Source organism: Hemiscyllium ocellatum (genome assembly GCF_020745735.1).
Source record: "Hemiscyllium ocellatum isolate sHemOce1 chromosome 41 unlocalized genomic scaffold, sHemOce1.pat.X.cur. SUPER_41_unloc_9, whole genome shotgun sequence".
Lineage (NCBI taxonomy): Eukaryota > Metazoa > Chordata > Chondrichthyes > Orectolobiformes > Hemiscylliidae > Hemiscyllium > Hemiscyllium ocellatum.
The window spans coordinates 618,214-641,744 of NW_026867579.1; the positions used below are offsets into that span (position 1 = coordinate 618,214).

At 55.0% G+C, this 23,531-nt stretch overlaps 1 protein-coding gene across 1 annotated transcript in view; it reads left to right on the top strand.

Annotated features, from left to right (window-relative positions):
* The window catches only part of LOC132808897 (integrin alpha-D-like), an 81,805-nt gene that overhangs the window by 36,585 nt on the left and 21,689 nt on the right, over positions 1–23,531 (top strand). Inside the window, exons 12-18 of the mRNA XM_060822312.1 lie at positions 1,768–1,898; positions 2,236–2,376; positions 5,142–5,345; positions 7,087–7,217; positions 13,250–13,401; positions 15,980–16,119; positions 16,818–16,943. Of these exons, the coding sequence (XP_060678295.1) occupies positions 1,768–1,898; positions 2,236–2,376; positions 5,142–5,345; positions 7,087–7,217; positions 13,250–13,401; positions 15,980–16,119; positions 16,818–16,943 (1,025 nt within the window). The remainder of the gene's footprint in view (positions 1–1,767; positions 1,899–2,235; positions 2,377–5,141; positions 5,346–7,086; positions 7,218–13,249; positions 13,402–15,979; positions 16,120–16,817; positions 16,944–23,531) is intronic.

Consider the following 23,531-nt stretch of genomic DNA (forward strand, 5'->3'; position numbering starts at 1 on the left):
AGACATTTGGATTCAAGTTCAAGAATGGGAAAGGATTGAAGGGACATGGGCCAGGAGCAGGCAGCTGGGGGGGCTGGTTGAGTTCGGGCTTCGGGTCAGCATGGGCTGGTTGGACCGAAGGGCCTGTTTTGGGACTGCGTGACTGCATGTCAGGATGGTCACGCCACTGAACGTCACGAGGCCTCGGTTAGATCCCATTTCCCTGGGAAGCCCCAGGAAGCGGGATGCTGGGAGTGGGGCCCAGTGATGGTAACACGATTGAGATGATCATTAGAGTCATTCCGATTGGAGTTGGTCAGAGTGTGACTTCCAACTCTTTATATGTGACACTGATGACTGTGCCATTTCAGAGCTTATTGCTGGCTGCGAGCTGTTGATGGAGCAGTTAAAATGATGGGCTAACACTCCCTGAGGCAATCTGACCAGACAACAGGATATCTGATCTGGGCCACTGTGTGACAAAGCAGTTTTTGAACAAGAGATAACACTTGTTTGTTCAGAAAGAGCGTTAGTCCACTTTTATCACTTCCACCACCCAACCCACCAACACTTCACACCCAAAGCTCCTGTCCCTCAATGCCGACCCATCTGTCACAGCTACAGTGCAGTGATAGCTCTGGGACTGAGGCAAAAGTGCAAGCAGCTCTCTCAGCGCGCTACCGCCAACAGTACACTCAGCCTCAGCGCTGACCCTCCCTCAGTGCGGGGCTCCCTCGGCGCTGACCCTCCCACAGTGCAGGGCTCCCTCGGCGCTGACCCTCCCACAGTGCGGGGCTCCCTCAGCGCTGACCCTCCCACAGTGCGGGGCTCCCTCGGCGCTGACCCTCCCACAGTGCGGGGCTCACTCAATGCTGACCCTCCCACAGTGCAGGGCTCCCTCGGCGCTGACCCTCCCACAGTGCGGGGCTCCCTCAGCGCTGACCCTCCCACAGTGCGGGGCTCCCTCGGCGCTGACCCTCCCTCAGTGCGGGGCTCCCTCGGCGCTGACCCTCCCACAGTGCAGGGCTCCCTCGGCGCTGACCCTCCCACAGTGCGGGGCTCCCTCGGCGCTGACCCTCCCACAGTGCGGGACTCCCTCGGTTCTCACCCTCCCACTGTGTGGAGCTCCCTCAGCGCTGACCCTCCCACAGTGCGGGGCTCCCTCAGCGCTGACCCTCCCACAGTGCGGGACTCCCTCGGTTCTCACCCTCCCACAGTGCGGGGCCCCCTCAGCGCTGACCCTCCCACAGTGCGGGGCCCCCTCAGTGCTGACCCTCCCACAGTGCGGGACTCCCTCGGCACTGACCCTCCCACAGTGCGGGACTCCCTCGGCACTGACCCTCCCACAGTGCGGGGCTCCCTCGGCACTGACCCTCCCACAGTGCGGGGCTCCCTCGGCACTGACCCTCCCACAGTGCGGGACTTCCTCAGCGCTGACCCTCCCACAGTGTGGGGCTCCCTCAGCGCTGACCCTCCCACAGTGCGGGACTCCCTCGGCGCTGACCCTCCCACAGTGCGGGGCTCCCTCGGCGCTGACCCACCCACAGTGTGGGGCTCCCTCAGCGCTGACCCTCCCACAGTGCGGGACCCCCTCGGCGCTGACCCTCCCACAGTGCGGGGGCTCCCTCAGCACTGACCCTCCCACAGTGCGGGACTCCCTCGGCGCTGAGGATTGCGGGAGACAACCCCATCATGTCTTCCCTCTCAGGTCCGAGTATGACATTTGTGTGCTGATCTGTGCGAACGAGAGTGATGCTAATCTATAAATGTTTTATTTTTATTCTCCAGGATACACTGTCAAAGAAGCGAAAAAAGGCAGGAAGTCTTTCTATGTCACTGGCGCACCCCGCTATCAACATAAGGGACAAGTGTTGATCTTTGAGAGTCGTATTTTGAGGGATAATATTGTCGGCAAACAGGTTAGTAAGAGTTTAAATACAGATTCTGATGTTCTGACTGACATAAAATGCAGTCAATCTTACGATTCGAGCGTCGTACATCTCAAAATAACAATGCCAGGCGTAGTGCTGTCGCCAGTTTCAGGCTAAGTTTGCCAGTCGGATTTACATGCCTGCGTAAGAACACACCGAATGCAACCGTGTTCTTTCTCTGTCCCACAACACGGGCCGCCCAAGAGCGCGGCCCTCCCCCCCACCCCCTGATTCTCATCATGCACGATGCGCAAGTGTACCCCCTCAGGACGCGTTTCAGTCAGTCTGGCAATACCTCTGCCCTTTCTCTCTCCCCTCCCGGCAGATTGGCTCGTATTTCGGATCGGAGGTGTGCCCGGTGGACCTGAACGGAGACGGGCAGAGTGACCTCCTGCTCGTCGGCGCTCCCATGTACCACAGCCCGGGGCACGGCGGTATGGTGACCGTGTACACCATGGACTCCAGAGTAAGTCACCTGACCCGGCGGGGGGGGTGGGCCTGGCCGAGACGCAAGGCGGGGCGTGTGGAGGGTTCACCGGGGTCGGGGGGCAATTTTTCGGTGGGTGAGAAAGTTTCGGCAATGAGGATAGGTGTAAGGCACTGGGGCTGCTCTCCCCAGACAGAGAGAGAGAGAGAGAGAGGAGGAGGCAGACAGGGAGACCAGGGAGGTGATCAAATCCAGGGAGAGGGAGCCAGACACAGTAGGCAGGGGGTCAAGAAGGTACAAGGGGGGACAACGGGGACACCCTCCATCTCCATACCCTCCACCTCCACTGCCTCCCCTCCAGCCCCTACACCCCCTCCCTATCTCTGTAACCCCCTACACCCCCTCCCTGTCTCTGTAACCCCCTACACCCCCTCCCTGTCTCTGTAAGCCCCTACACCCCCTCCCTATCTCTGTAATCCCCTACACCCCCCTCCCTATCTCTGTAACCCCCTACACCCCCCTCCCTATCTCTGTAACCCCCCTACACCCCCTCCCTATCTCTGTAACCCCCCTACACCCCCCTCCCTATCTCTGTAACCCCCCTACATCCCCTCCCTATCCCTGTAACCCCCTACACCCCCTCCCTATTTCTGTAACCCCCTACACCCCCTCCCTATCCCTGTAACCCCCTACACCCCCTCCCTATCTCTGTAACCCCCTACACCCCCTCCCTATCTCTGTAACCCCCACACCCCCTCCCTATCTCTGTAACCCCCTACACCCCCTCCCTATCCCTGTAACCCCCACACCCCCTCCCTATCTCTGTAACCCCCTACACCCCCTCCCTATCCCTGTAAGCCCCTACACCCCCTCCCTATCTCTGTAACCCCCTACACCCCCCTCCCTATCTCTGTAACCCCCTATACCCCCTCCCTATTTCTGTAACCCCCTACACCCCCTCCCTATCCCTGTAACCCCCCTACACCCCCTCCCTATCCCTGTAACCCCCTACACCCCCTCCCTATTTCTGTAACCCCCTACACCCCCTCCCTATCCCTGTAACCCCCTACACCCCCTCCCTATCTCTGTAACCCCCCTACACCCCCTCCCTATCTCTGTAACCCCCTACACCCCCTCCCTATCTCTGTAACCCCCTACACCCCCTCCCTATCCCTGTAACCCCCTACACCCCCTCCCTATTTCTGTAACCCCCTACACCCCCTCCCTATCTCTGTAACCCTCTACACCCCCTCCCTATCCCTGTAACCCCCTACACCCCCCTCCCTATCTCTGTAACCCCCTACACCCCCCTCCCTATCCCTGTAACCCCCCTACACCCCCCTCCAGATCTCTGTGCCTGCGTTATCCTATCCTGAGCAGTTCCCCACTCCCCCCCCCCCCCCCAGTATTTCCCCTTGCCCCTCCATTAGAGGGCATGGCCTAGTGGGCAGTGGTCCTGAGGTCAGGAACACCATCCCTGAGCTCCCCTTCACACGCTCCTGGTCCGTTGCCTCGAGCTGCCTCGGTGCTGGACGCCGGGTATTCACCCCTGGGCTGAGCACCCCCTGTAACATGCTAGGCGCTATATCAATTCGCAGCTGGGGCCCTGGAGTGATTGGAGGCAGGAGCAGCTCAGGGCCCTGTCCCTGAGCAGGGACTCACCTCTCACCACACTCAGGTGTGGGGGTCCCAGCCACAGGGAGGGTAGGAACAGCTGATGGTCCGTTCACCAGGGATGTTCCCGGAGAGCAGCATGGCAGGGCAGGGAGAGTGGGTGGGGGTGAGGACAGGGATCGAGTACTCACTCACCTTCCACCACCACCATTACCCCGGACCCCTCTCTCCCTCTCCTCTCTTCCCCCCCCCCCCGCCTCCTCTCTCTCTCCCTCTCCCCTCTCTCTCCCCCTGCCAACCCTCTCTCCCTCTCTTCTCTCTCCCCCTGCCACCTCCTCTCTCTCTCTCTCTCTCTCTCCCCCGCCACCCCTCTCTCCCTCTACACTTTCTCTCCACTTGCCTCCTCACTCTCCCTGCTACCCCCCTCTCCCTCTGCCCTCTCTCTCTCTCATGCCTCCTCCCTCTCTCCCTCTCCCCTCGCTATCCCTGCCTCCTCTCTCTCCCTGCCACCTCCTCTCTCTCTCCCTCTCCCCTCTCTCTCCTCCTGCCTCCTCTCTCTCCCTGCCACCTCCTCTCTCTCCCTCTCCCTCTCCCTTCTCTCTCCCTCTCCCCCTCCCCTCTCTATCCCTGCCTCCTTCCTCTCCATCTTTACCCTGTCTCTCCCTCTCCTTGCCTCTCTCTCTGACCCCTCTGTCTCTCTCTCTCTCTACTCCATCATTCCATCTCTGTCTCCCACCGTCCCTCTCTCTCCCTCCCTCTCTCTCCGCCTCCTCTCCCTCTCTCTCTGCCTCCTCCCTTCCTCTCTCTCTCTCTCCCTCTCTCTGCCTCCTCTCTCCTTCTGTCTGTCCCTCTCTCCTCCCTCCTCTCTCTCAACCTCCTCTCCCTCTCTCTCTGTCCCCCTCTCACTTTCTCTGCCTCCTTCTGTCTGTCCCTTTCTCTCCCTCCCTCTGTCTCTCCGCCTCCTCTCCCTCTCTCTCTGTCCCCCTCTCCCTCTCTCTATCTCCCTCTCCCTCTCTCTGCCTCCTCCCTTCCTCTCTCTGCCTCCCCCTCTCCCTCTCTCTGCCTCCTCTCTCCCCCCTCCCTCTCTCTGCCTCCTCTCTCTCTCTCTCTCCGTTTCTTTGCCTCCTCTCTCCTGTCTGTGTCCCTCCCTCCCTCCCTCCCTCTCTCTGCCCCCTCTCTCTCCCCTTCAGGGTACGTTGAAAGAGGTCGGCTCACTGCAGGGACAGACAGGTCAGACACTGGGAAGATTTGGGAGCGCTATCGCACAGCTGACAGACCTCAATGGGGATGGTTACCGAGATGTGGCGATTGGAGCGCCCCTGGAGAATGCCCACAGCGGTGCCATCTATATCTACCACGGTACCAAGGACCGTATCAAGCAGACAGCCAGTCAGGTGAGAACGGGCATCGACCCTTCAATCCTCTCTCCCTGCCATCCCCTTCTCCACCGCCGTCTCTCTCTCTCTCTCTCTCTCCCCCCAGTCTCTCTCTCTCTCTCTGTCTCTCCCCCTCCCCAGTCTCTCTCTCTCTCTCTCTCCCCCCCAGTCTCTCTCTCTCCCCCCCAGTCTCTCTCTCTCCTCCCAGTCTCTATCTGTGTGTGTCTCTCTCTCTCTCTATAATGATAAATCACCTCTTACCAATGTTCCCCGGTGATGTAGTTATGGTCAATGTGCTATTAGAATATCTGTTTCCCTCCTCCCCCCCACCATCATCTTGTTTCCTTTATGCTCACCTTCCCTTTTCTTATTTTGTCCTGGGTTTTTGGAACGTGCTGAGACCTCTCTCAGAGCCTCACCCATTGGGGGGAGGGAAGGAAAGAGGGGGCCTGAAAGAAGCCTTTACCACTAGGCCTCAAGCCTCAGCTCCCCGACCCATCCCCATCCCCACACCCCCCACTGCCTCCCCCCTTCCCCTCACCCTCCCATCCCCACACCCACCTCCCTCCTCCCCATCCCCACACCCCCTACTGCCTCCCCCCTTCCCCTCACCCCCCCCCCCCACACCCACCTCCCTCCTCCCCATCCCCACATCCCCCACTGCCTCCCCCCTTCCCCTCACCCTCCCCCCCATACCACAACCCCTCCCCTCACCCCCTCTCCCCCTCCCTTCCCCACACACCCCCTCCCTCCTCCCTTCCTCACACCCCCTCCCCTCACCCCCCTCCCTCCTCCCTTCCCCACACCCCTCTACCTCCTCCCTTCCCCACATCCCCTCCCCACACGCCCTCCTTCCTCCCTTCCCCACACCCCCTCCCCACAACCCCTCTCCCTTCCCCACACAACCCCTCCCTCCTCCCTTCCCCACACCCCCTCCCCTCACCCCCTCTCACTCCTCCCTTCCCCACACAGCCTCCATTCCCCACACCCCCTCCCTCCTCCCTTCCCCACACCCCCTCCCCACACCCCCTCCCTCCTCCTTTCCCCACACCCCCTCCCCACACCCCCTCCCTCCTCCCTTCCCCACACCCCTCCCTACACCCCCTCTGTCTCCTCCCTTCCCCACGCCCCCCACCCTCCTCCCTTCCCCACACCCCCCTCCCTCCTCCCTTCCCCACACGCCTTCCCTCCTCCCTTACCCACACCCCCTCTCCCTCCTCACTTCCCCACACCCCCTCCCCATAGCCCCTCCCCACACCCCCTCCTCATACCCCCTCTGCCTCTCCCTTCCCCACACCTCCTCCCCACACCCCTCTCCATCTTCCCTTCCCCACACCCCTCTCCCTCCTCCCTTCCCCACACCCCTCTCCATCTTCCCTTCCCCACAACCCCCTCCCTCCTCCCTTCCCCACACCCCTCTCCCTCCTCCCTTCCCCACACCCCTCTCTCCCTCCTCCCTTCCTCACAGCCCCCTCCCTCTTCCCTTCCCCACACCCCCTCCCCACACCCTTTCCTGCATCTCCCTAACTCTTCCTCCCCTCCCTCCATCTTCCTCCCTGCTCTACTCACAGGTCCCCTTCCCTTCCCTCCATTGTAGACCCCACCTTCCCCCCACAGACTTCTCCTATCGATTGAGACTAGCCTGTCACCCGCCATCGTCTGCTGCCCATGGGATCCTCCTGTGCACGCTCAGAGACCCTAACTAACTCCTGATTTTGTCCTGTTTGTTTCCCCCTCCTCTCCCCCCGACTCCCAACAGAGAATCGAGTCAAGCGTAGTTGGATCTGGACTTCGATACTTCGGGCAGGCCATAGATGGGGCAATGGATATCAGCGGGGATGGGCTAACAGACATCACCGTGGGAGCACAGGGAAAAGTCTTCATTCTGAGGTGAGTGACGTCCTCCACCCCTCCACTCCAGCTTTCCGACTGCAAAGGGACCAGAGATTAGGTATCTATGGAACAGGCCTCAGTGTGGCCTGGGGATGGTCAGAGGGATTGGAGCCTGTGGAACAGGGCCTCAGTGTGGCCTGGGGACGGACAGAGGAATTGGAGCCTGTGGAACAGGCCTCAGAGTGGCCTAGGGACGGACAGAGGGATTGGAGTCTGTGGAACAGGCCTCACTGTGGCCTAGGGACGGACAGAGGGATTGGAGTCTGTGGAACAGGCCTCAGTGTGGCCTAGGGATGGACAGAGGGATTGGAGCCTGTGGAATAGGCCTCAGAGTGGCCTAGGGGATGGACAGAGGGATTGGAGCCTGTGGAATAGGCCTCGGTGTGGCTTAGGGACGGACAGAGGGAATGGAGCCTGTGGAACAGGGCCTCAGTGTGGTCTGGGGTTGAGCAGGGGAATTGGAGCCTGTGGTAACTGATTGGTTTGTGAACTGTTTGACAAGGCCCTTTGTCTTGCCAATACTGATCCAATTGGATCCCAAGGAAGTGAACTTCTCTTGGCTGTGAATGATTTAGCCTGAAGCCTTTAGCCGTCTTGAATGACGTCCTTCTGACTGGAATCTATTGGGTTTTCTTTGTAATCAACAGTACTTCTCGGGTACAGAACCCTCTCTGTCAACCGGGATCTACCAGTAAATTGGGGCACTTTGCGATAAGATCTTTAATTTTTCTAATATCTTGGTGAATAGCAGAGTGAGACGTGGCAGATGTGAAGTCAAAGATAAAATATGGTCCCGTCTCTTGGGGTCATTTATCAAAAGAGTGGGTTGTGAAATGTTGATTATCGAACGATTAATTCCAAGATCCCAGGCTTTTGAAGGCCAGTGTGGTGTTTCCCTTTTGACAGAAGCTATTTTGAGGCACTCAGAGTGAGGGATTGTTTTTACCTGCAATGCAGGGCTGACCTGTTCATTGACAAAAACCATCACAGATGCCTGAATCCAGGCCAGTCGACATCCCGCCTCAGTTCATTGGCACATTGGATGTGAACATAGGAGGTGGAGTTAGTAAGTTTGCAGGTGACCCCAAAATTGGATGGGTAGTGGGCAGCGAAGAGGGTTACCTCAGATTACAATGGGATCTGGACCAGATGGGCCAATGGGCTGAGAAGTGGCAGATGGAGTTTAATTCAGATAAATGCGAGGTGCTGCATTTTGGGAAAGCAAATCTTAGCAGGACTTAATGGTCAGGTCCTAGGGAGTGTTGCTAAACAGAGAGACCTTGGAGTGCAGGTTCATAGCTCCTTGAAAGTGGAGTCGCAGGTAGATAGGATAGTGAAGGCAGCGTTTGGTATGCTTTCCTTTATTGGTCAGAGTATTGAGTACAGGAGTTGGGAGGTCATGTTGTGGCTGTACAGGACATTGGTTAGGCCACTGTTGGAATATTGTGTGCAATTCTGGTCTCCTTCCTATCAGAAAGATGTTGGGAAACTTGAAAGTGTTCAGAAAAGACTTAGTGATGTTGGAGGGTCTGAGCTACAGGGGAGAGGCTGAACAGGCTGGGACTGTTTTCCCTGGAGCGTTGGAGGCTGAGGGGTGACCTTATAGAGGTTTATAACATCATGAGGGGGGACATGGATAGGGTAAATAGACAAGGTCTTTTCCCCCTGGGGTGGGGGAGTCCAGAACTAGAGGGGCATAGGTTGAGGGTGAGAGGGGAAGGTTATAAAAGAGATCTAAGGGGCAACTTTTTCCCCCAGAGGGTGGTACGTGTGTGGAATGAGCTGCCATGGGATGTGGTGGGGGCTGGGGCGATGCCAACATTGAAAGTTTGGGTGGGGAGGTGAACAGGAAGGGTTTAGAGGGATAGGGACCACGTGCTGGCGAATGGGGCTAGATTAGGTTAGGATATGCAGTTTAATGTTGATAAATGTATGGTTATTCTCTTTGGTGGCAAGAACAGGAGGGCAGATTACTACCTAAATGGAATCAATTTAGGTAAAGGGGCAGTACAGAGAGATCTGGGTGCTCTTGTACATCAGTCAATGAAGGTAAGCATGCAGGTACAGCAGGTAGTGAAGAAGGCTAATAGCATGCTGGCCTTCATAACAAGAAGGATTGAGTATAGAAGCAAAGAGGTACTTCTGCAGCTGTACAGGGCCCTGGTGAGACCACACCTGGAGTATTGTGTGCAGTTCTGGTCTCCAAATTTGAGGAAAGCCACTCTGGCTATTGAGGGAATGCAGCGTAGGTTCACGAGGTCAATTCCTGGAATGGTGGGATTACCTTACACTGAAAGACTGGAGCAACTGGACTTGTATACCCTAGAGTTTAGAAGACTGAGAGGGGATCTGATTGAGACGTATAAGATTATTAAATGATTGGACACTCTGGAGGCAGGAAACATGTTTCCGCTGATGGATGAGTACCGAACCAGAGGACACAGCTTAAAAATACGGGGTAGACCATTTAGGACAGAGATGGGAAGAGACTTCTTCACCCAGAGAGTGGTGGCTGTGTGGAATGCTCTGCCCCCAGAAGGCAGTGGAGGCCCAGTCTCTGGATTCATTTAAGAAAGAGTTGGATAGAGCTCTCAAGGATAGTGGGATCAAGGATTATGGAGATAAGGCAGGAACAGGATACTGATTGAGGATGGTCAGCCATGATCATATTGAATGGTGGTGCAGGCTCGAAGGGCAGAATGGCCTACTCCTGCACCGACTGTCTATTGATATCTGGGTTGGCACGGACAAGTTGGACCAAAAGGTCTGTTTCCCTGCTGTACATCTGTGACTCTACCTTAATTCTGGATGTAAGTTTGTTGAGCTGGAAGGCTGGCTTTCAGATGTTTCGTCTTCATACTCGGTGACATCATCAGTGAGCCTCCAGATGAAGCGCTGGTGGTATGGCCCACTTTCTATTTATGTGTTTCGGTTTCCTTGGGTTGGTGACGCCATTTCCTGCGGTGATGTCACTTCCTATTTGTTTTTCTCAGGTGGGGGGGGGGGGTGGTAAATGGGATCCAAGTCAATGTTTTAGTTGATTGAGTTCTGGTTGCCTCTAGGAATTCTCGTGCATGTCTGTTTGGCTGTTGTCCCAGTCGAAGTGGTGTCCTTCCTCACCTGTATGTGAGGATACGAGTGAGAGGGGGTCCTGTCGTTTTGTGGCGTCCATGTATCCTGGTGGCTAGCTTTCTGCCTGTTTGTCCAATGTAGTGTGTGTTACAGTCCTTGTAAGGTTTTTTTTAGATTAGATTAGATTACAGTGAGGAAACAGGCCCTTCGGCCCAACAAGTCCACACTGACCCGCCGAAGCGCAACCCACCCATACCCCTACATTTACCCCTTACCTAACACTACGGGCAATTTAGCGTGGCCAATTCACCTGACCCGCACATCTTTGGACTGTGGGAGGAAACCGGAGCACCCGGAGGAAACCCACGCAGACACGGGGAGAACGTGCAAACTCCACACAGTCAGTCGCCTGAGGCGGGAATTGAACCCGGGTCTCAGGCGCTGTGAGGCAGCAGTGCTGACCACTGTGCCACCAGGGACGTTAGTTTTGCTTGCTGTCTGTATGGGTTTTTTTTTTAGTTCATCAGCCGCTGTTTTAGTATGTTGGTGGGTTTGTGGGCTACCATGATGCCAAGGGGTCTGAGTAACCTGGCAGTCATTTCCGAGAGATCTTTGACGTAGGGGAGAGTGGCTCGGGTTTCTGCTTGTTGGCAGACTGTGTTCATTGGGTACCCATTCTTTTCAAACACACTGTATCAGTGATTTGCCTCTCTCCCTGCAGTCGCTCTGTGCTGCAGTGGGTGGTGGCTCATTGAAATAATGTTCTAATGTAGATTTATTTGTGGATGTTGGGGGGGATTGCTTGTGTAGTTCAGTATTTGGTCTGTATGTGTTGTTTTCCTGTCGACACTGGCTAGAAGTTCCCCATTGGCTGTTTGCTCTACTATGACATCTAGGAATAATAATTTTCTTCCTTTTTATTAAATTTTAATAAAATTTCAGTTTTATTAAAGACAGCCCACGGGTGTGACATTTTAAGGTGCGAGTCTGTCCCACTGGATTTACATCTGCATTTTTCTTTGTCTTTAGCTGTTTTAGACTTGACACGTTAGACGTAACTCTAAGATCCAGGATTCTGATAGTCAGAGATTCAGGTCACCCCTCAACCTCCTACCCTCCAGGGATGAATCTCCCGGTCTACCCAGCATTTATTTATAACCCAAACCTTCCACTCCCTCTCCCCATAATCCTTCCCAGAACAAGGTGACCAGGACTAGACACGGTATTTCTATTAAAGACTGGAGCAACTGGGCTTGTATACCCTTTGAGTTTAGAAGACTGAGAGGGGATCTGATTGAGACGTATAAGATTGTTAAATGATTGGACACTCTGGAGGCAGGAAACATGTTTCTGCTGATGGGTGAGTGCCGAACCAGAGGACACAGCTTAGAAATACGGGGTAGACCATTTAGGACAGAGATGAGGAGAAACTTTTTCACCCAGAGAGTGGTGGCTGTGTGGAATGCTCTGCCCCAGAGGGCAGTGGAGGCCCAGTCTTTGGATTCATTTAAGAAAGAGTTGGATAGAGCTCTCAAGGAGAGTGGGATCAAGGATTATGGAGATAAGGCAGGAACAGGATACTGATTAAGGATGGTCAGCCATGATCATATTGAATGGTGGGGCAGGCTCGAAGGGCAGAATGGCCTACTCCTGCACCTACTGTCTATTCCAGAATACTCCTCAGCAATGTCCTGTACAACCTCAACATAACGTACCAACTCCTACACTCAAAGATCTGAGCAATGAAGGCACGCGTACCAAACGCCTTCTTCACCACCCCCCACCGTCCCGTCTCCCTGTGACGTCACCTTCAAAGAGTTAGGTACCTGCACCCCTAGGCCTCTCTGCTCTACAACACTTATCCAGGGTCCTATATTTAATTTCTATAAGTCTTGCCCTGGTTTGTTTTACCAAAATGCAACTTATATTTATCCAACTGTTGTTAAACTCCATCTGTCGCTCCTTCCCCCCATCGATCAGGATTGGTTTATAATCTGAGGTAACCTTCCTCACCGCCCACAGTACCACCAATGGCGGTGCCATCTGTAAATTTACTAACCCATGCCATTTATATTCTCATTCATATAAATGACAGACAAAAGTGGGCCCCGATTCGATCCCTTGTGGAACACCGCTGGTCACAGGCCTCCAGTACGAACCAGTCGCCATGATATTGGAGAGTACATTGACACCTGTTTAACAGGCTCAGTGTGGACCGGTAAACAGATGAATAGAATTACGGAGCAGAACAGGCCCCAGTTTGGACGAGAAGAAAGAGGAACAAAATGGGGCCTAAAAACAGGCCTAATATTGGAGTAGCAGAGAGATTAAAAAAATGGGGCTTAAAACCGGCCTTAGTTTGGAGTAGGAGAGAGATTAACAGGATTGGGCCTAAAACAGGCCTCAGTTTGGAGTAGGAGAGAGATTAACAGGATTGGGCCTAAAACAGGCCTCAGTTTAGAGTAGAAGAGGGATTAACAGGATTGGGCCTAAAACAGGCCAGTTTGGAGTAGGAGAGAGATTAACAAAATGGCTGAAAACAGGCCTTAGTTTGGAGGAGAAGAGTGATTAACAAGATGGGCCTAAAACAGGCCTTAGTTTGGAGGAGAAGAAGGATTAATAGGATTGGGTCTAAAACAGGCCCCAATTTGGATTAGAAGAGGGATAAACAAAATGGGGCTGAAAACAGGCCATAGTTTGGAGTAGAAGAGGGATTAACAGGATTGGACCGAAAACAGGCCTCAGTTTGGAGTAGGAGAAAGACTAATGACATGGGGCTGACAACAAGGATCAGTTTGGACCTGAAAAGACACAAGTAGAATTGGGGCCTGTAGGACAGGCCTAAATGTGGATCAGGAAGAGGACTGTAGGCCCCATTCTCACTTCCAAACAGGCAGGAATCAGGCTAAGGGACAAAGGCCACAGGATAACTGAAACTTTCTGTAATCCTACCACAGATCAAGGCCGGTGATGGAAGTGACGGTCAGCATGACGTTCTCTCCCAATAAGATCCTGCTAAAACACGTGGATTGTACGGAAAACAGGAATGAACTGAAAGTAGACGTGGAGATATGTTTCAAAACCAAGCAGCTAACAACGCAAGTACAAGGTATACCGAACCAGTATCCATTATTGTGTACACAAACCGTCCTGTATACGTTAATGTGTACACACACCGCCCTGTGTCAGTTACTGTGTACACACACCACTCTGTGTCCGTTACTGTTTACACTCACCGCCCTGTGTCTGTTACTGTGTACACACACCGCCCTGTGTACGTTACTGTGTACACACACCGCCCTGTGTGCGTTACTGTGTACACTCACCGCCCTGTGTACGTTACTGTGTACACACATAGCCCTGCGTCCGTTACTGTGTACACACACCGCCCTGTATACATTACTGTGTACACACACCGCCCTGTGTACCTTACTGTGTACACTCACCGCCCTGTGTCTGTTACTGTGTACACACACCGCCCTGTGTATGTTACTGTGTACGCACACCACCCTGTGTACGTTACTGTGTACACACACCGCCCTGTGTGAGTTACTGTGTACACACACCGCTCTGTGTCCGTTACTGTTTACACACACCGCCCTGTGTATGTTACTGTGTACACTCACCGCCCTGTGTCCGTTACTGTGTACACACACCGCCCTGTGTCCGTTACTGTGTACACTCACCGCCCTGTGTATGTTACTGCGTACACACACCACCCTGTCAGTTACTGTGTACACACACCGCTCTGTGTCCGTTACTGTTTACACACACCGCCCTGTGTATGTTACTGTGTACACACACCGCCCTGTGTCCGTTACTGTGTAACTCACCTCCCTGTGTCCGTTACTGTTTACACACACCGCCCTGTGTGAGTTACTGCGTACACTCACCGCCCTGTGTACGTTACTGTGTACACACACCGCCCTGTGTCTGTTACTGTTTACACACAGCGCCCTGTGTACGTTACAGTGTACACACACCGCCCTGTGTACGTTACTGTGTACACACACCGCCCTGTATACGTTTCTGTGTACGCACACCGCCCTGTGTACACTACTGTGTACACTCACTGCCCTGTGTACGTTACAGTGTACACACACATTCCTGTGTCCGTTACTGTGTACACACACCGCCCTGTGTCTGTTACTGTGTACACACACATTCCTGTGTCCGTTACTGTGTACACACACCGCCCTGTGTCAGTTACTGTGTACACACACCGCCCTGTCAGTTACTGTGTACACTCACCGCCCTGTGTACGTTACAGTGTACATACACCGCCCTGTGTCCGTTACTGTGTACACACACCGCCCTGTGTCTGTTACTGTGTACACTCACATTCCTGTGTCCGTTACTGTGTACACACACCGCCCTGTGTCTGTTACTGTGTACACACACATCCCTGTGTCCGTTACTGTGTACACACACCGCCCTGTGTACGTTACTGTGTACACACACATTCCTGTGTACGTTACTGTGTACACACACCGCCCTGTGTACATTACTGTGTACACACACATTCCTGTGTACATTACTGTTTACACACACCGCCCTGTGTCCGTTACTGTGTACACACACCACCCTGTGTCTGTTACTGTGTACACTCACCGCCCTGTGTACGTTACTGTGTACACACACCGCCCTGTGTCTGTTACTGTGTACACTCACCGCCCTGTGTACGTTACTGTGTACACACACCGCCCTGTGTCTGTTACTGTGTACACTCACCGCCCTGTGTACGTTACAGTGTACACACACCACCCTGTGTACGTTACTGTGTACACACACCGTCCTGTGTACATTACAGTGTACACACACCGCCCTGTGTACATTACAGTGCACACACACCACCCTGTGTACGTTACAGTGTACACACACCACCCTGTGTACGTTACTGTGTACACACACCGCCCTGTGTACGTTACAGTGTACACACACCGCCCTGTGTACATTACAGTGTACACACACCGCCCTGTGTAAGTTACAGTGTTCACTCACCGCCCTGTGTACGTTACAGTGTACACACCGCCCTGTGTCTGTCATTCTGTATTGAATCTCATCATTAAATAAAACACCGCATATGTATTTTTGATATGCATCCCACCCTTTTGTTGTTACTCTGTAGATAAACAGGCAACACTTCGATTCTGCGACTACAAATATGCAGTACCCCAAATCTGTAACTCCCTCCCAGGTATCTGTTATTCTGTATATACACCACCCCGAACCCCTCGATTAGATTCTAGTCTGTAACTCCCTCCCAGGTATCTGTTATTCTGTATATAAACCACCCCGAACCCCTCGATTAGATTCCAGTCTGTAACTCCCTCCCAGGTATCTGTTATTCTGTATATAAACCCCCCTGAACCCCTCGATTAGATTCCAGTCTATAACTCCCTCCCGGGTATGTTATTCTGTATATAAACCACCCTGAACCCCTCGGTTAGATTCCAGTCTGGAACTCCCTCCCGGGTATCTGTTATTCTGTATATAAACCACCCTGAACCCCTCGATTAGATTCCAGTCTGTAACTCCCTCCCGGGTATCTGTTATTCTGTATATAAACCACCCTGAACCCCTCGGTTAGATTCCAGTCTGTAACTCCCTCCCGGGGTATCTGTTATTCTGCATATAAACCTCCCCGAACCCACACCTTTCTGACACCCTATTCATCTATCTTGCAGGTACCCCATCCCTGAATATCAGCTTCGAGCTTAAGTTGGATGAACATCGCAAGATCGAAAGAGCAACACTCACCAGTCAGACCAAAGGCATCTTTCAGCTCACAGCAAGTCATTGTGAGACACCAACCATCCAAGTAAAAGTGAGGGAGCTTTACCCTGTATCTAACCCCATGCAGTCCCTGTCCCTGGGAGTGTTTGATGGGGGGACAGTGTAGAGGGAGCTTTACTCTGTATCTAACCCCGTGCTGTCCCTGTCCCTGGGAGTGTTTGATGGAGACAGTGTAGAGGGAGCTTTACTCTGTATCTAACCCCATGCTGTCCCTGTCCCTGGGAGTGTTTGATGGGGGAGAGTGTAGAGGGAGCTTTACTCTGTATCTAACCCCGTGCTGTCCCTGTCCCTGGGAGTGTTTGATGGGGGGAGAGTGTAGAGGGAGCTTTACTCTGTATCTAACCCCATGCTGTCCCTGTCCCTGGGAGTGTTTGATGGGGGGGGACAGTGTAGAGGGAGCTTTACTCTGTATCTAACCCCGTGCTGTCCCTGTCCCTGGGAGTGTTTGATGGGGGGACAGTGTAGAGGAAGCTTTACTCTGTATCTAACCCCGTACTGTCCTTGTCCCTGGGAGAGTTTTTGATGGGGGGACAGTGTAGAGGGAGCTTTACTCTGTATCTAACCCCGTGGATTGGATTGTGAATCACAGTGGGTGTTGATGGAGGAGGGAGATGAGGGCACATTGTGGGGGCTGGAGGGTGGGATCAGAGGGATCTGAGAATCCTGTCCTCCTGTAAGCCTTGGTCTAACTCCAGCACCTTCCCAATCCTGTCTGTTTATCCTGCACAGAACTGCATCCAGGATTTCCTGAATCCCATTGAGTTAAACGTAGTCTACACCGGTGAGGGCATGCAATCCAATAATAATCCAGCACCCATCATCCAGTCCGGAAACACGGGAAATTTCTTGGGAGACGTGAGTTCGGATGTGTGTGTGTGTGTGTGTGTGTGTGTGTGTGTGTGTGTGTGTGTGTGTGTGTGTGTGTGTGTGTGTGTGTGTGTGTGTATGTCACCCTCTCAACCCCCTACACCCCCTTCCCATCTCTGTCACCCGCTCCAGCGCATTCACCCCCTCCCGATCTCTGAAACCCCTCTACACCCCCTCTCTATCTCAGTAACCCCCTACAACCCCTCCCTATCCCTGTAACCCCCTACACCCCCTCCCTATCTCTGTAACCCCCCACAGCCCCTCCCTATCTCTGTAACCCCCTCCCAATCTCTGTAACCCCCCCTACACCTCCTCCCTATCACTGTAACCTCCGTACACCCCCTCCCTATCTCTGTAACCCCCTACACCCCCCTCCATATCTCTGTAACCCCCTACACCCCCTCCCTATCTCTGTAACCCCTTACACCCCCTCCCTATTTCTGTAACCCCCTCCCAATCTCTGTAACCCGCCCTACACCCCCTCCCTATCACTGTAACCCCCTACACCCCCTCCCTATCCCTGTAACCCCCTACACCCCCTCCCTATCTCTGTAACTCCCTACACCCCCTCACTATCTCTGTAACCCCTTCCACCCCCTCGCTATCTCTGTAACCCCCCACACCCCTCCCTATCTCTGTAACACCCTACACCCCCCTCCCTATCTCTGTAACACCCTACACCCCCTCCCTATCTCTGTAACACCCGACACCCCCTCCCTATCTCTGTAACCCCCTACACCCCTCCCTATCTCTGTAACACCCTACACACCCTCCCTATCTCTGTAACCCCCTACGCACCCTCCCTATCTCTGGAACCCCCTACACCACCTCCCTATCTCTGTAACTCCCTACACCCCCTCACTATCTCTGTAACCCCTTCCACCCCCGCGCTATCTCTGTAACCCCCTACATGCCCTCACTATTTCTGTAACGCCCTCCCAATCTCTGTAACCCCTCTACACCCCCTCCATATCCCTGTAACCCCCTACACCCCCTCCCTATCCCTGTAAACCCTCTACACCCCTTCCCTATCTCTGTAACCCCCTACGTCCCCTCCCTATCTCTGGAACCCCCTACACCACCTCCCTATCTCTGTAACTCCCTACACCCCCTCACTATCTCTGTAACCCCTTCCACCCCCTCGCTATCTCTGTAACACCCCACACCCCTCCCTATCTCTGTAACACCCGACACCCCCTCCCTATCTCTGTAACACCCTACACCCCTCCCTATCTCTGTAACACCCTACACCCCCCTCCCTATCTCTGTAACCCCCTACACCCCTCCCTATCTCCGTAACACCCTACACCCCCTCCCTATCTCTGTAACACCCTACACCCCCTCCCTATCTCTGTAACCCCCTACACCCCTCCCTATCTCTGTAACACCCTACACCTCTCCCTATTTCTATAACACCCCTACACCCCTCTCCCTATCTCTGTAACCCCCTACACCCCCCTCCCTATCTCTGTAACCCCCTACACCCCCTCCCTATCTCTGTAACCCACCTACACCCCCCTCCCTATCTCTGTAACCCCCACACCCCCTCCCTATCTCTGTAACCCCTTACACCCCCTCCCTAACTCTGTCACCCCTTCCACCCCCACGCTATCTCTGTAGCGCCCCTACACCCCCCTCCCTATCTCTGTTACCCCCTACACCCCCTCCCTATCTCTGTAACCCCCCTACAACCCCTCCCTATCTCGGTAACCCCCTACAACCCCTCCCTATCTCTGTAACCCCCTACACCCCCCTCCCTATCTCTGTAACCCCCTACACTCACTCCCTACCTCTGTAACACCCTACACCCCCTCCCTATCTCTGTAACCCCCTACACCCCCTCCCTATCTCTGTAACACCCTACACCCCCTCCCTATCTCTGTAACCCCCTACACCCCACTCCCCATTCCTGTAACCCCCTACACCCCCTCCCGACCTCTGTAACCCCTCACACCCCCTCCCTAACTCTGTCACCCCTTCCACCCCAACGCTATCTCTGTAGCCCCCCTACACCCCCCTCCCAATCTCTGTAACCCCCTACACCCCCTCCTTATCTCTGTAACCCCCCTACACCCCCTCCCTATCCCTGTAACCCCCTACACCCCCTCCCTATCCCTGTAAAACCCTCTACACCCCCTCCCAATCTCTGTAACCCCCTACACCCCCTCCCTATCTCTGTAACCCCTCTACACCCCCTCCATATCCCTGTAACCCCCTACACCCCCTCCCTATCCCTGTAAACCCTCTACACCCCTTCCCTATCTCTGTAACCCCCTACACCTCCTCCCTATCTCTGTAACCCCCTACACCCCCTCCCTATCTCTGTAACCCCCTACACTCCCTCCCTATCTCTGTAACCCCCTACACCTCCTCCCTAACTCTGTAACCCCCCTTCCACCCCCTCGCTATCTCTGTAGCCCCCCTACACCCCCCTCCCTATCTCTGTAACCCCCTACACCCCCCTCCCTATCTCTGTAACCCCCTACACCCCCCTCCCTATCTCTGTAACCCCCTACACTCCCTCCCTATCTCTGTAACCCCCTACACCTCCTCCCTAACTCTGTAACCCCTTACACCCCCTCCCTAACTCTGTCACCCCTTTCACCCCCTCGCTATCTCTTTAGCCCCCCTACACCCCCTCCCTATCTCTGTAACCCCCTACACCCCCCCCTACCTCTATAACCCCCCTACACCCCCTCCCTATCCCTGTAACCCTCTACACCCCTCCCTATCCCTGTAACCCCTCTACACCCCCTCCCTATCTCTGTAACCCCCTACACCCCCTCCCTATCTCTGTGACCCCCTACACCCCCTCCCTATCTCTGTAACCCCCCTACACCCCCTCCCTACCCCTGGTACTCCCTACACCCCCTCCCTATCTCTGAAACCCCCTACACCCCCTCCCTATCTCTGTAACCCCCTACACCCCCCTCCCTATCTCTGTAACGCCCCTACACCCCTTCCCTATCTCTGTAACCCCCCTATACCGCCCCGTCTCTGAAACCCCCTACACCCCCTCCCTATCACTGTAATCCCCTAAACCCCCTCCCTATCTCTGAAACCCCCTATACCCCCTCCCTACCCCTGTAACCCCTCTACACCCCTTCCCTATCTCTGTAACCCCTCTACACCCCCTCCCTATCTCTGTAATCCCCTACACCCCCTCCCTATCTCTGTGACCCCCTACACCCCCTCCCTATCTCTGTAACCCCCCGACACCCCCTCCCTATCCCTGTTGCCCCCTACACCCCCTCCCTATCCCTGTAACCCCTCTACACCCCCTCCCTATCTCTGTAACCCCCTACACCCCCTCCCTATCTCTGTAACCCCCTACACCCCTTCCCTATCTCTGTAACCCCCCTATACCCCCCCGTCTCTGAAACCCCCTACACCCCCTCCCTATCACTGTAATCCCCTACACCCCCTCCCTATCTCTGAAACCCCCCTACACCCCCTCCCTACCCCTGTAACCTCTCTACACCCCTTCCCTATCTCTGTAACCCCTCTACACCCCCTCCCTATCTCTGTAACCCCCTACACCCCCTCCCTATCTCTGTGACCCCCTACACCCCCTCCCTATCTCTGTAACCCCCCACACCCCCTCCCTATCCCTGTAACCCCCTACACCTCCTCCCTATCTCTGTAAACCCCTAGACCCCCTCCCTATCTCTGTAACCCCCTACACCCCCCTCTCTATCTCTGTAACCCCACTACACCCCCGTCCCTGTCTCTGAAACCCCCTACACCCCCTCCCTATCTCTGTAATCCCATACACCCCCTCCCGATCCCTGAAAACCCCTACACCCCCTCCCTATCTCTGTAACCCCCTACACCCACTCCCTATCTCTGTAACCCCCCTACACCCCCTCCCTATCCCTGTAACCCCCTACTCCCCCTCCCTATCCCAGTAACCCCTCTACACCCCTTCCCTATCTCTGTAACCCCCTACACACCCGTCCCTATCTCTGTAACCACCGTACACTCCCTGCCTATCTCTGTAACTCCCTACACTCCCTCCCTATCTCTGTAACCCCCTACACCCCCCTCCCTATCTCTGTAACCCCCTACACTCCCTTCCTATCTCTGTAACCCCCTACACCTCCTCCTACCTCTGTAACCCCCTACACCCCCTCCCTATCCCTGTTACCCCCTACACCCCCTCCCTATCCCTGTAACCCCTCTGCACCCCCTCCCTATCTCTGTAACCCCCTACACCCCCTCCCTATCTCTGTAACCTCCCTATACCCCCCCCGTCTCTGAAACCCCCTACACCCCCTCCCTGTCACTGTAATCCCCTACACCCCCTCCCTATCTCTGAAACCCCCTACACCCCCTCCCTATATCTGAAACCCCCCTACACCCCCTCCCTATCTCTGTAACCCCCCTACACCCCCTCCCTATCCCTGTAACCCCCTACTCCCCCTCCCTATCCCTGTAACCCCTCTACACCCCTTCCCTATCTCTGTAACCCTCTACACCCCCGTCCCTATCTCTGTAACCACCGTACACTCCCTGCCTATCTCTGTAACCACCTACACTCCCTCCCTATCTCTGTAACCCCCTACACCCCCCTCCCTATCTCTGTAACCCCCTACACTCCCTCCCTATCTCTGTAACCCCCTACACCTCCTCCTACCTCTGTAACCCCCCTACACCCCCTCCCTATCTCTGTAACCCCCGTACACTCCCTCCCTATCTCTGTAACTCCTTACAACCCCTCCCTAACTCTGTCACCCCTTCCACCCCCTCGCTATCTCTGTAAGCCCCTACACCCCCCTCCCTATCTCTGTAACCCCCCTACACCCCCTCCCTATCCCTGTAACCCCCTACACCCCCTACCAATCTCTGTAACCCGCCCTACACCCCATCCCTATCACTGTAACCCCCTACACCCCCTCCCTATTTCTGTAACACCCTACACCCCCTCACTATCTCTGTAACCCCTTCCACCCCCTCGCTATCTCTGTAACCCCCCACACCCCTCCCTATCTCTGTAACACCCTACACCCCCCTCCCTATCTCTGTAACACCCTACACCCCCTCCCTATCTCTGTAACCCCCTACACCCCTCCCTATCTCTGTAACACCCTACACCCCCTCCCTATTTCTGTAACCCCCTACACCCCTCCCTATCTCTGTAACACCCTACACCCCCCTCCCTATCTCTGTAACACCCTACACACCCTCCCTATCTCTGTAACACGCTACACCCCTCCCTATCTCTGTAACACCCTACACCCCCCTCCCTATCTCTGTAACTCCCTACACCCCCTCACTATCTCTGTAACCCCTTCCACCCCCTCGCTATCTCTGTAACCCCCCACACCCCTCCCTATCTCTGTAACACCCTACACCCCCCTCCCTATCTCTGTAACACCCTACACCCCCTCCCTATCTCTGTAACCCCCTACACCCCTCCCTATCTCTGTAACACCCTACACCCCCTCCCTATTTCTGTAACCCCCTACACCCCTCCCTATCTCTGTAACACCCTACACCCCGCTCCCTTTCTCTGTAACACCCTACACACCCTCCCTATCTCTGTAACACGCTACACCCCTCCCTATCTCTGTAACACCCTACACCCTTCCCTATCTCTGTAACACCCTACACCCCTCCCGATTTCTATAACACCCCTACACCCCTCTCCCTATCTCTGTAACCCCCTACACCCCCTCCCTATCTCAGTAACCCACCTACACCCCCCTCCCTATCTCTGTAACCCCCACATACCCTCCCTATCTCTGTAACTCCTTACAACCCCTCCCTAACTCTGTCACCCCTTCCACTTCCTCGCTATCTCTGTAACCCCTCACACCCCCTCCCTATCTCTGTAACCCCCTACACCCCCCTCCCTATCTCTGTAACGCCCCTACACCCCCTCCCTATCCCTGTAACCCTCTACACCCCTCCCTATCCCTGTAACCCCTCTACACCCCCTCCCTATCTCTGTGACCCCCTACACCCCCTCCCTATCTCTGTAACCCCCCTACACCCCCCCTATCCCTGTTACCCCCCTACACCCCCTCCCTATCCCTGTAACCCCGCTACACCCCCTGCCTATCCCTGTAACCCCTCTACACCCCCTGCCTATCTCTGTAACCCCCTACACCCCCTCCCTATCCCTGTAACCCCTCTACACCCCCTGCCTATCCCTGTAACCCCTCTACACCCCCTGCCTATCTCTGTAACCCCCTACACCCCTTCCCTATCTCTGTAACCCCCCTACACCCCCTCCCTATCCCTGTAACCCTCTACACCCCTCCCTATCCCTGTAACCCCTCTACACCCCCTCCCTATCTCTGTAACCCCCTACACCCCCTCCCTATCTCTGTGACCCCCTACACCCCCTCCCTATCTCTGTAACCCCCTACACCCCCCTCCCTATCTCTGTAACCCCCCTACACCCCTTCCCTATCTCTGTAACCCCCCTACACCCCCCCGTCTCTGAAACCCCCTACACCCCCTCCCTATCACTGTAATCCCCTACACCCCCTCCCTATCTCTGAGACCCCCTACACCCCCTCCCTATCTCTGTGACCCCCTACGCCCCCTTCCTATCTCTGTAACCCCCCT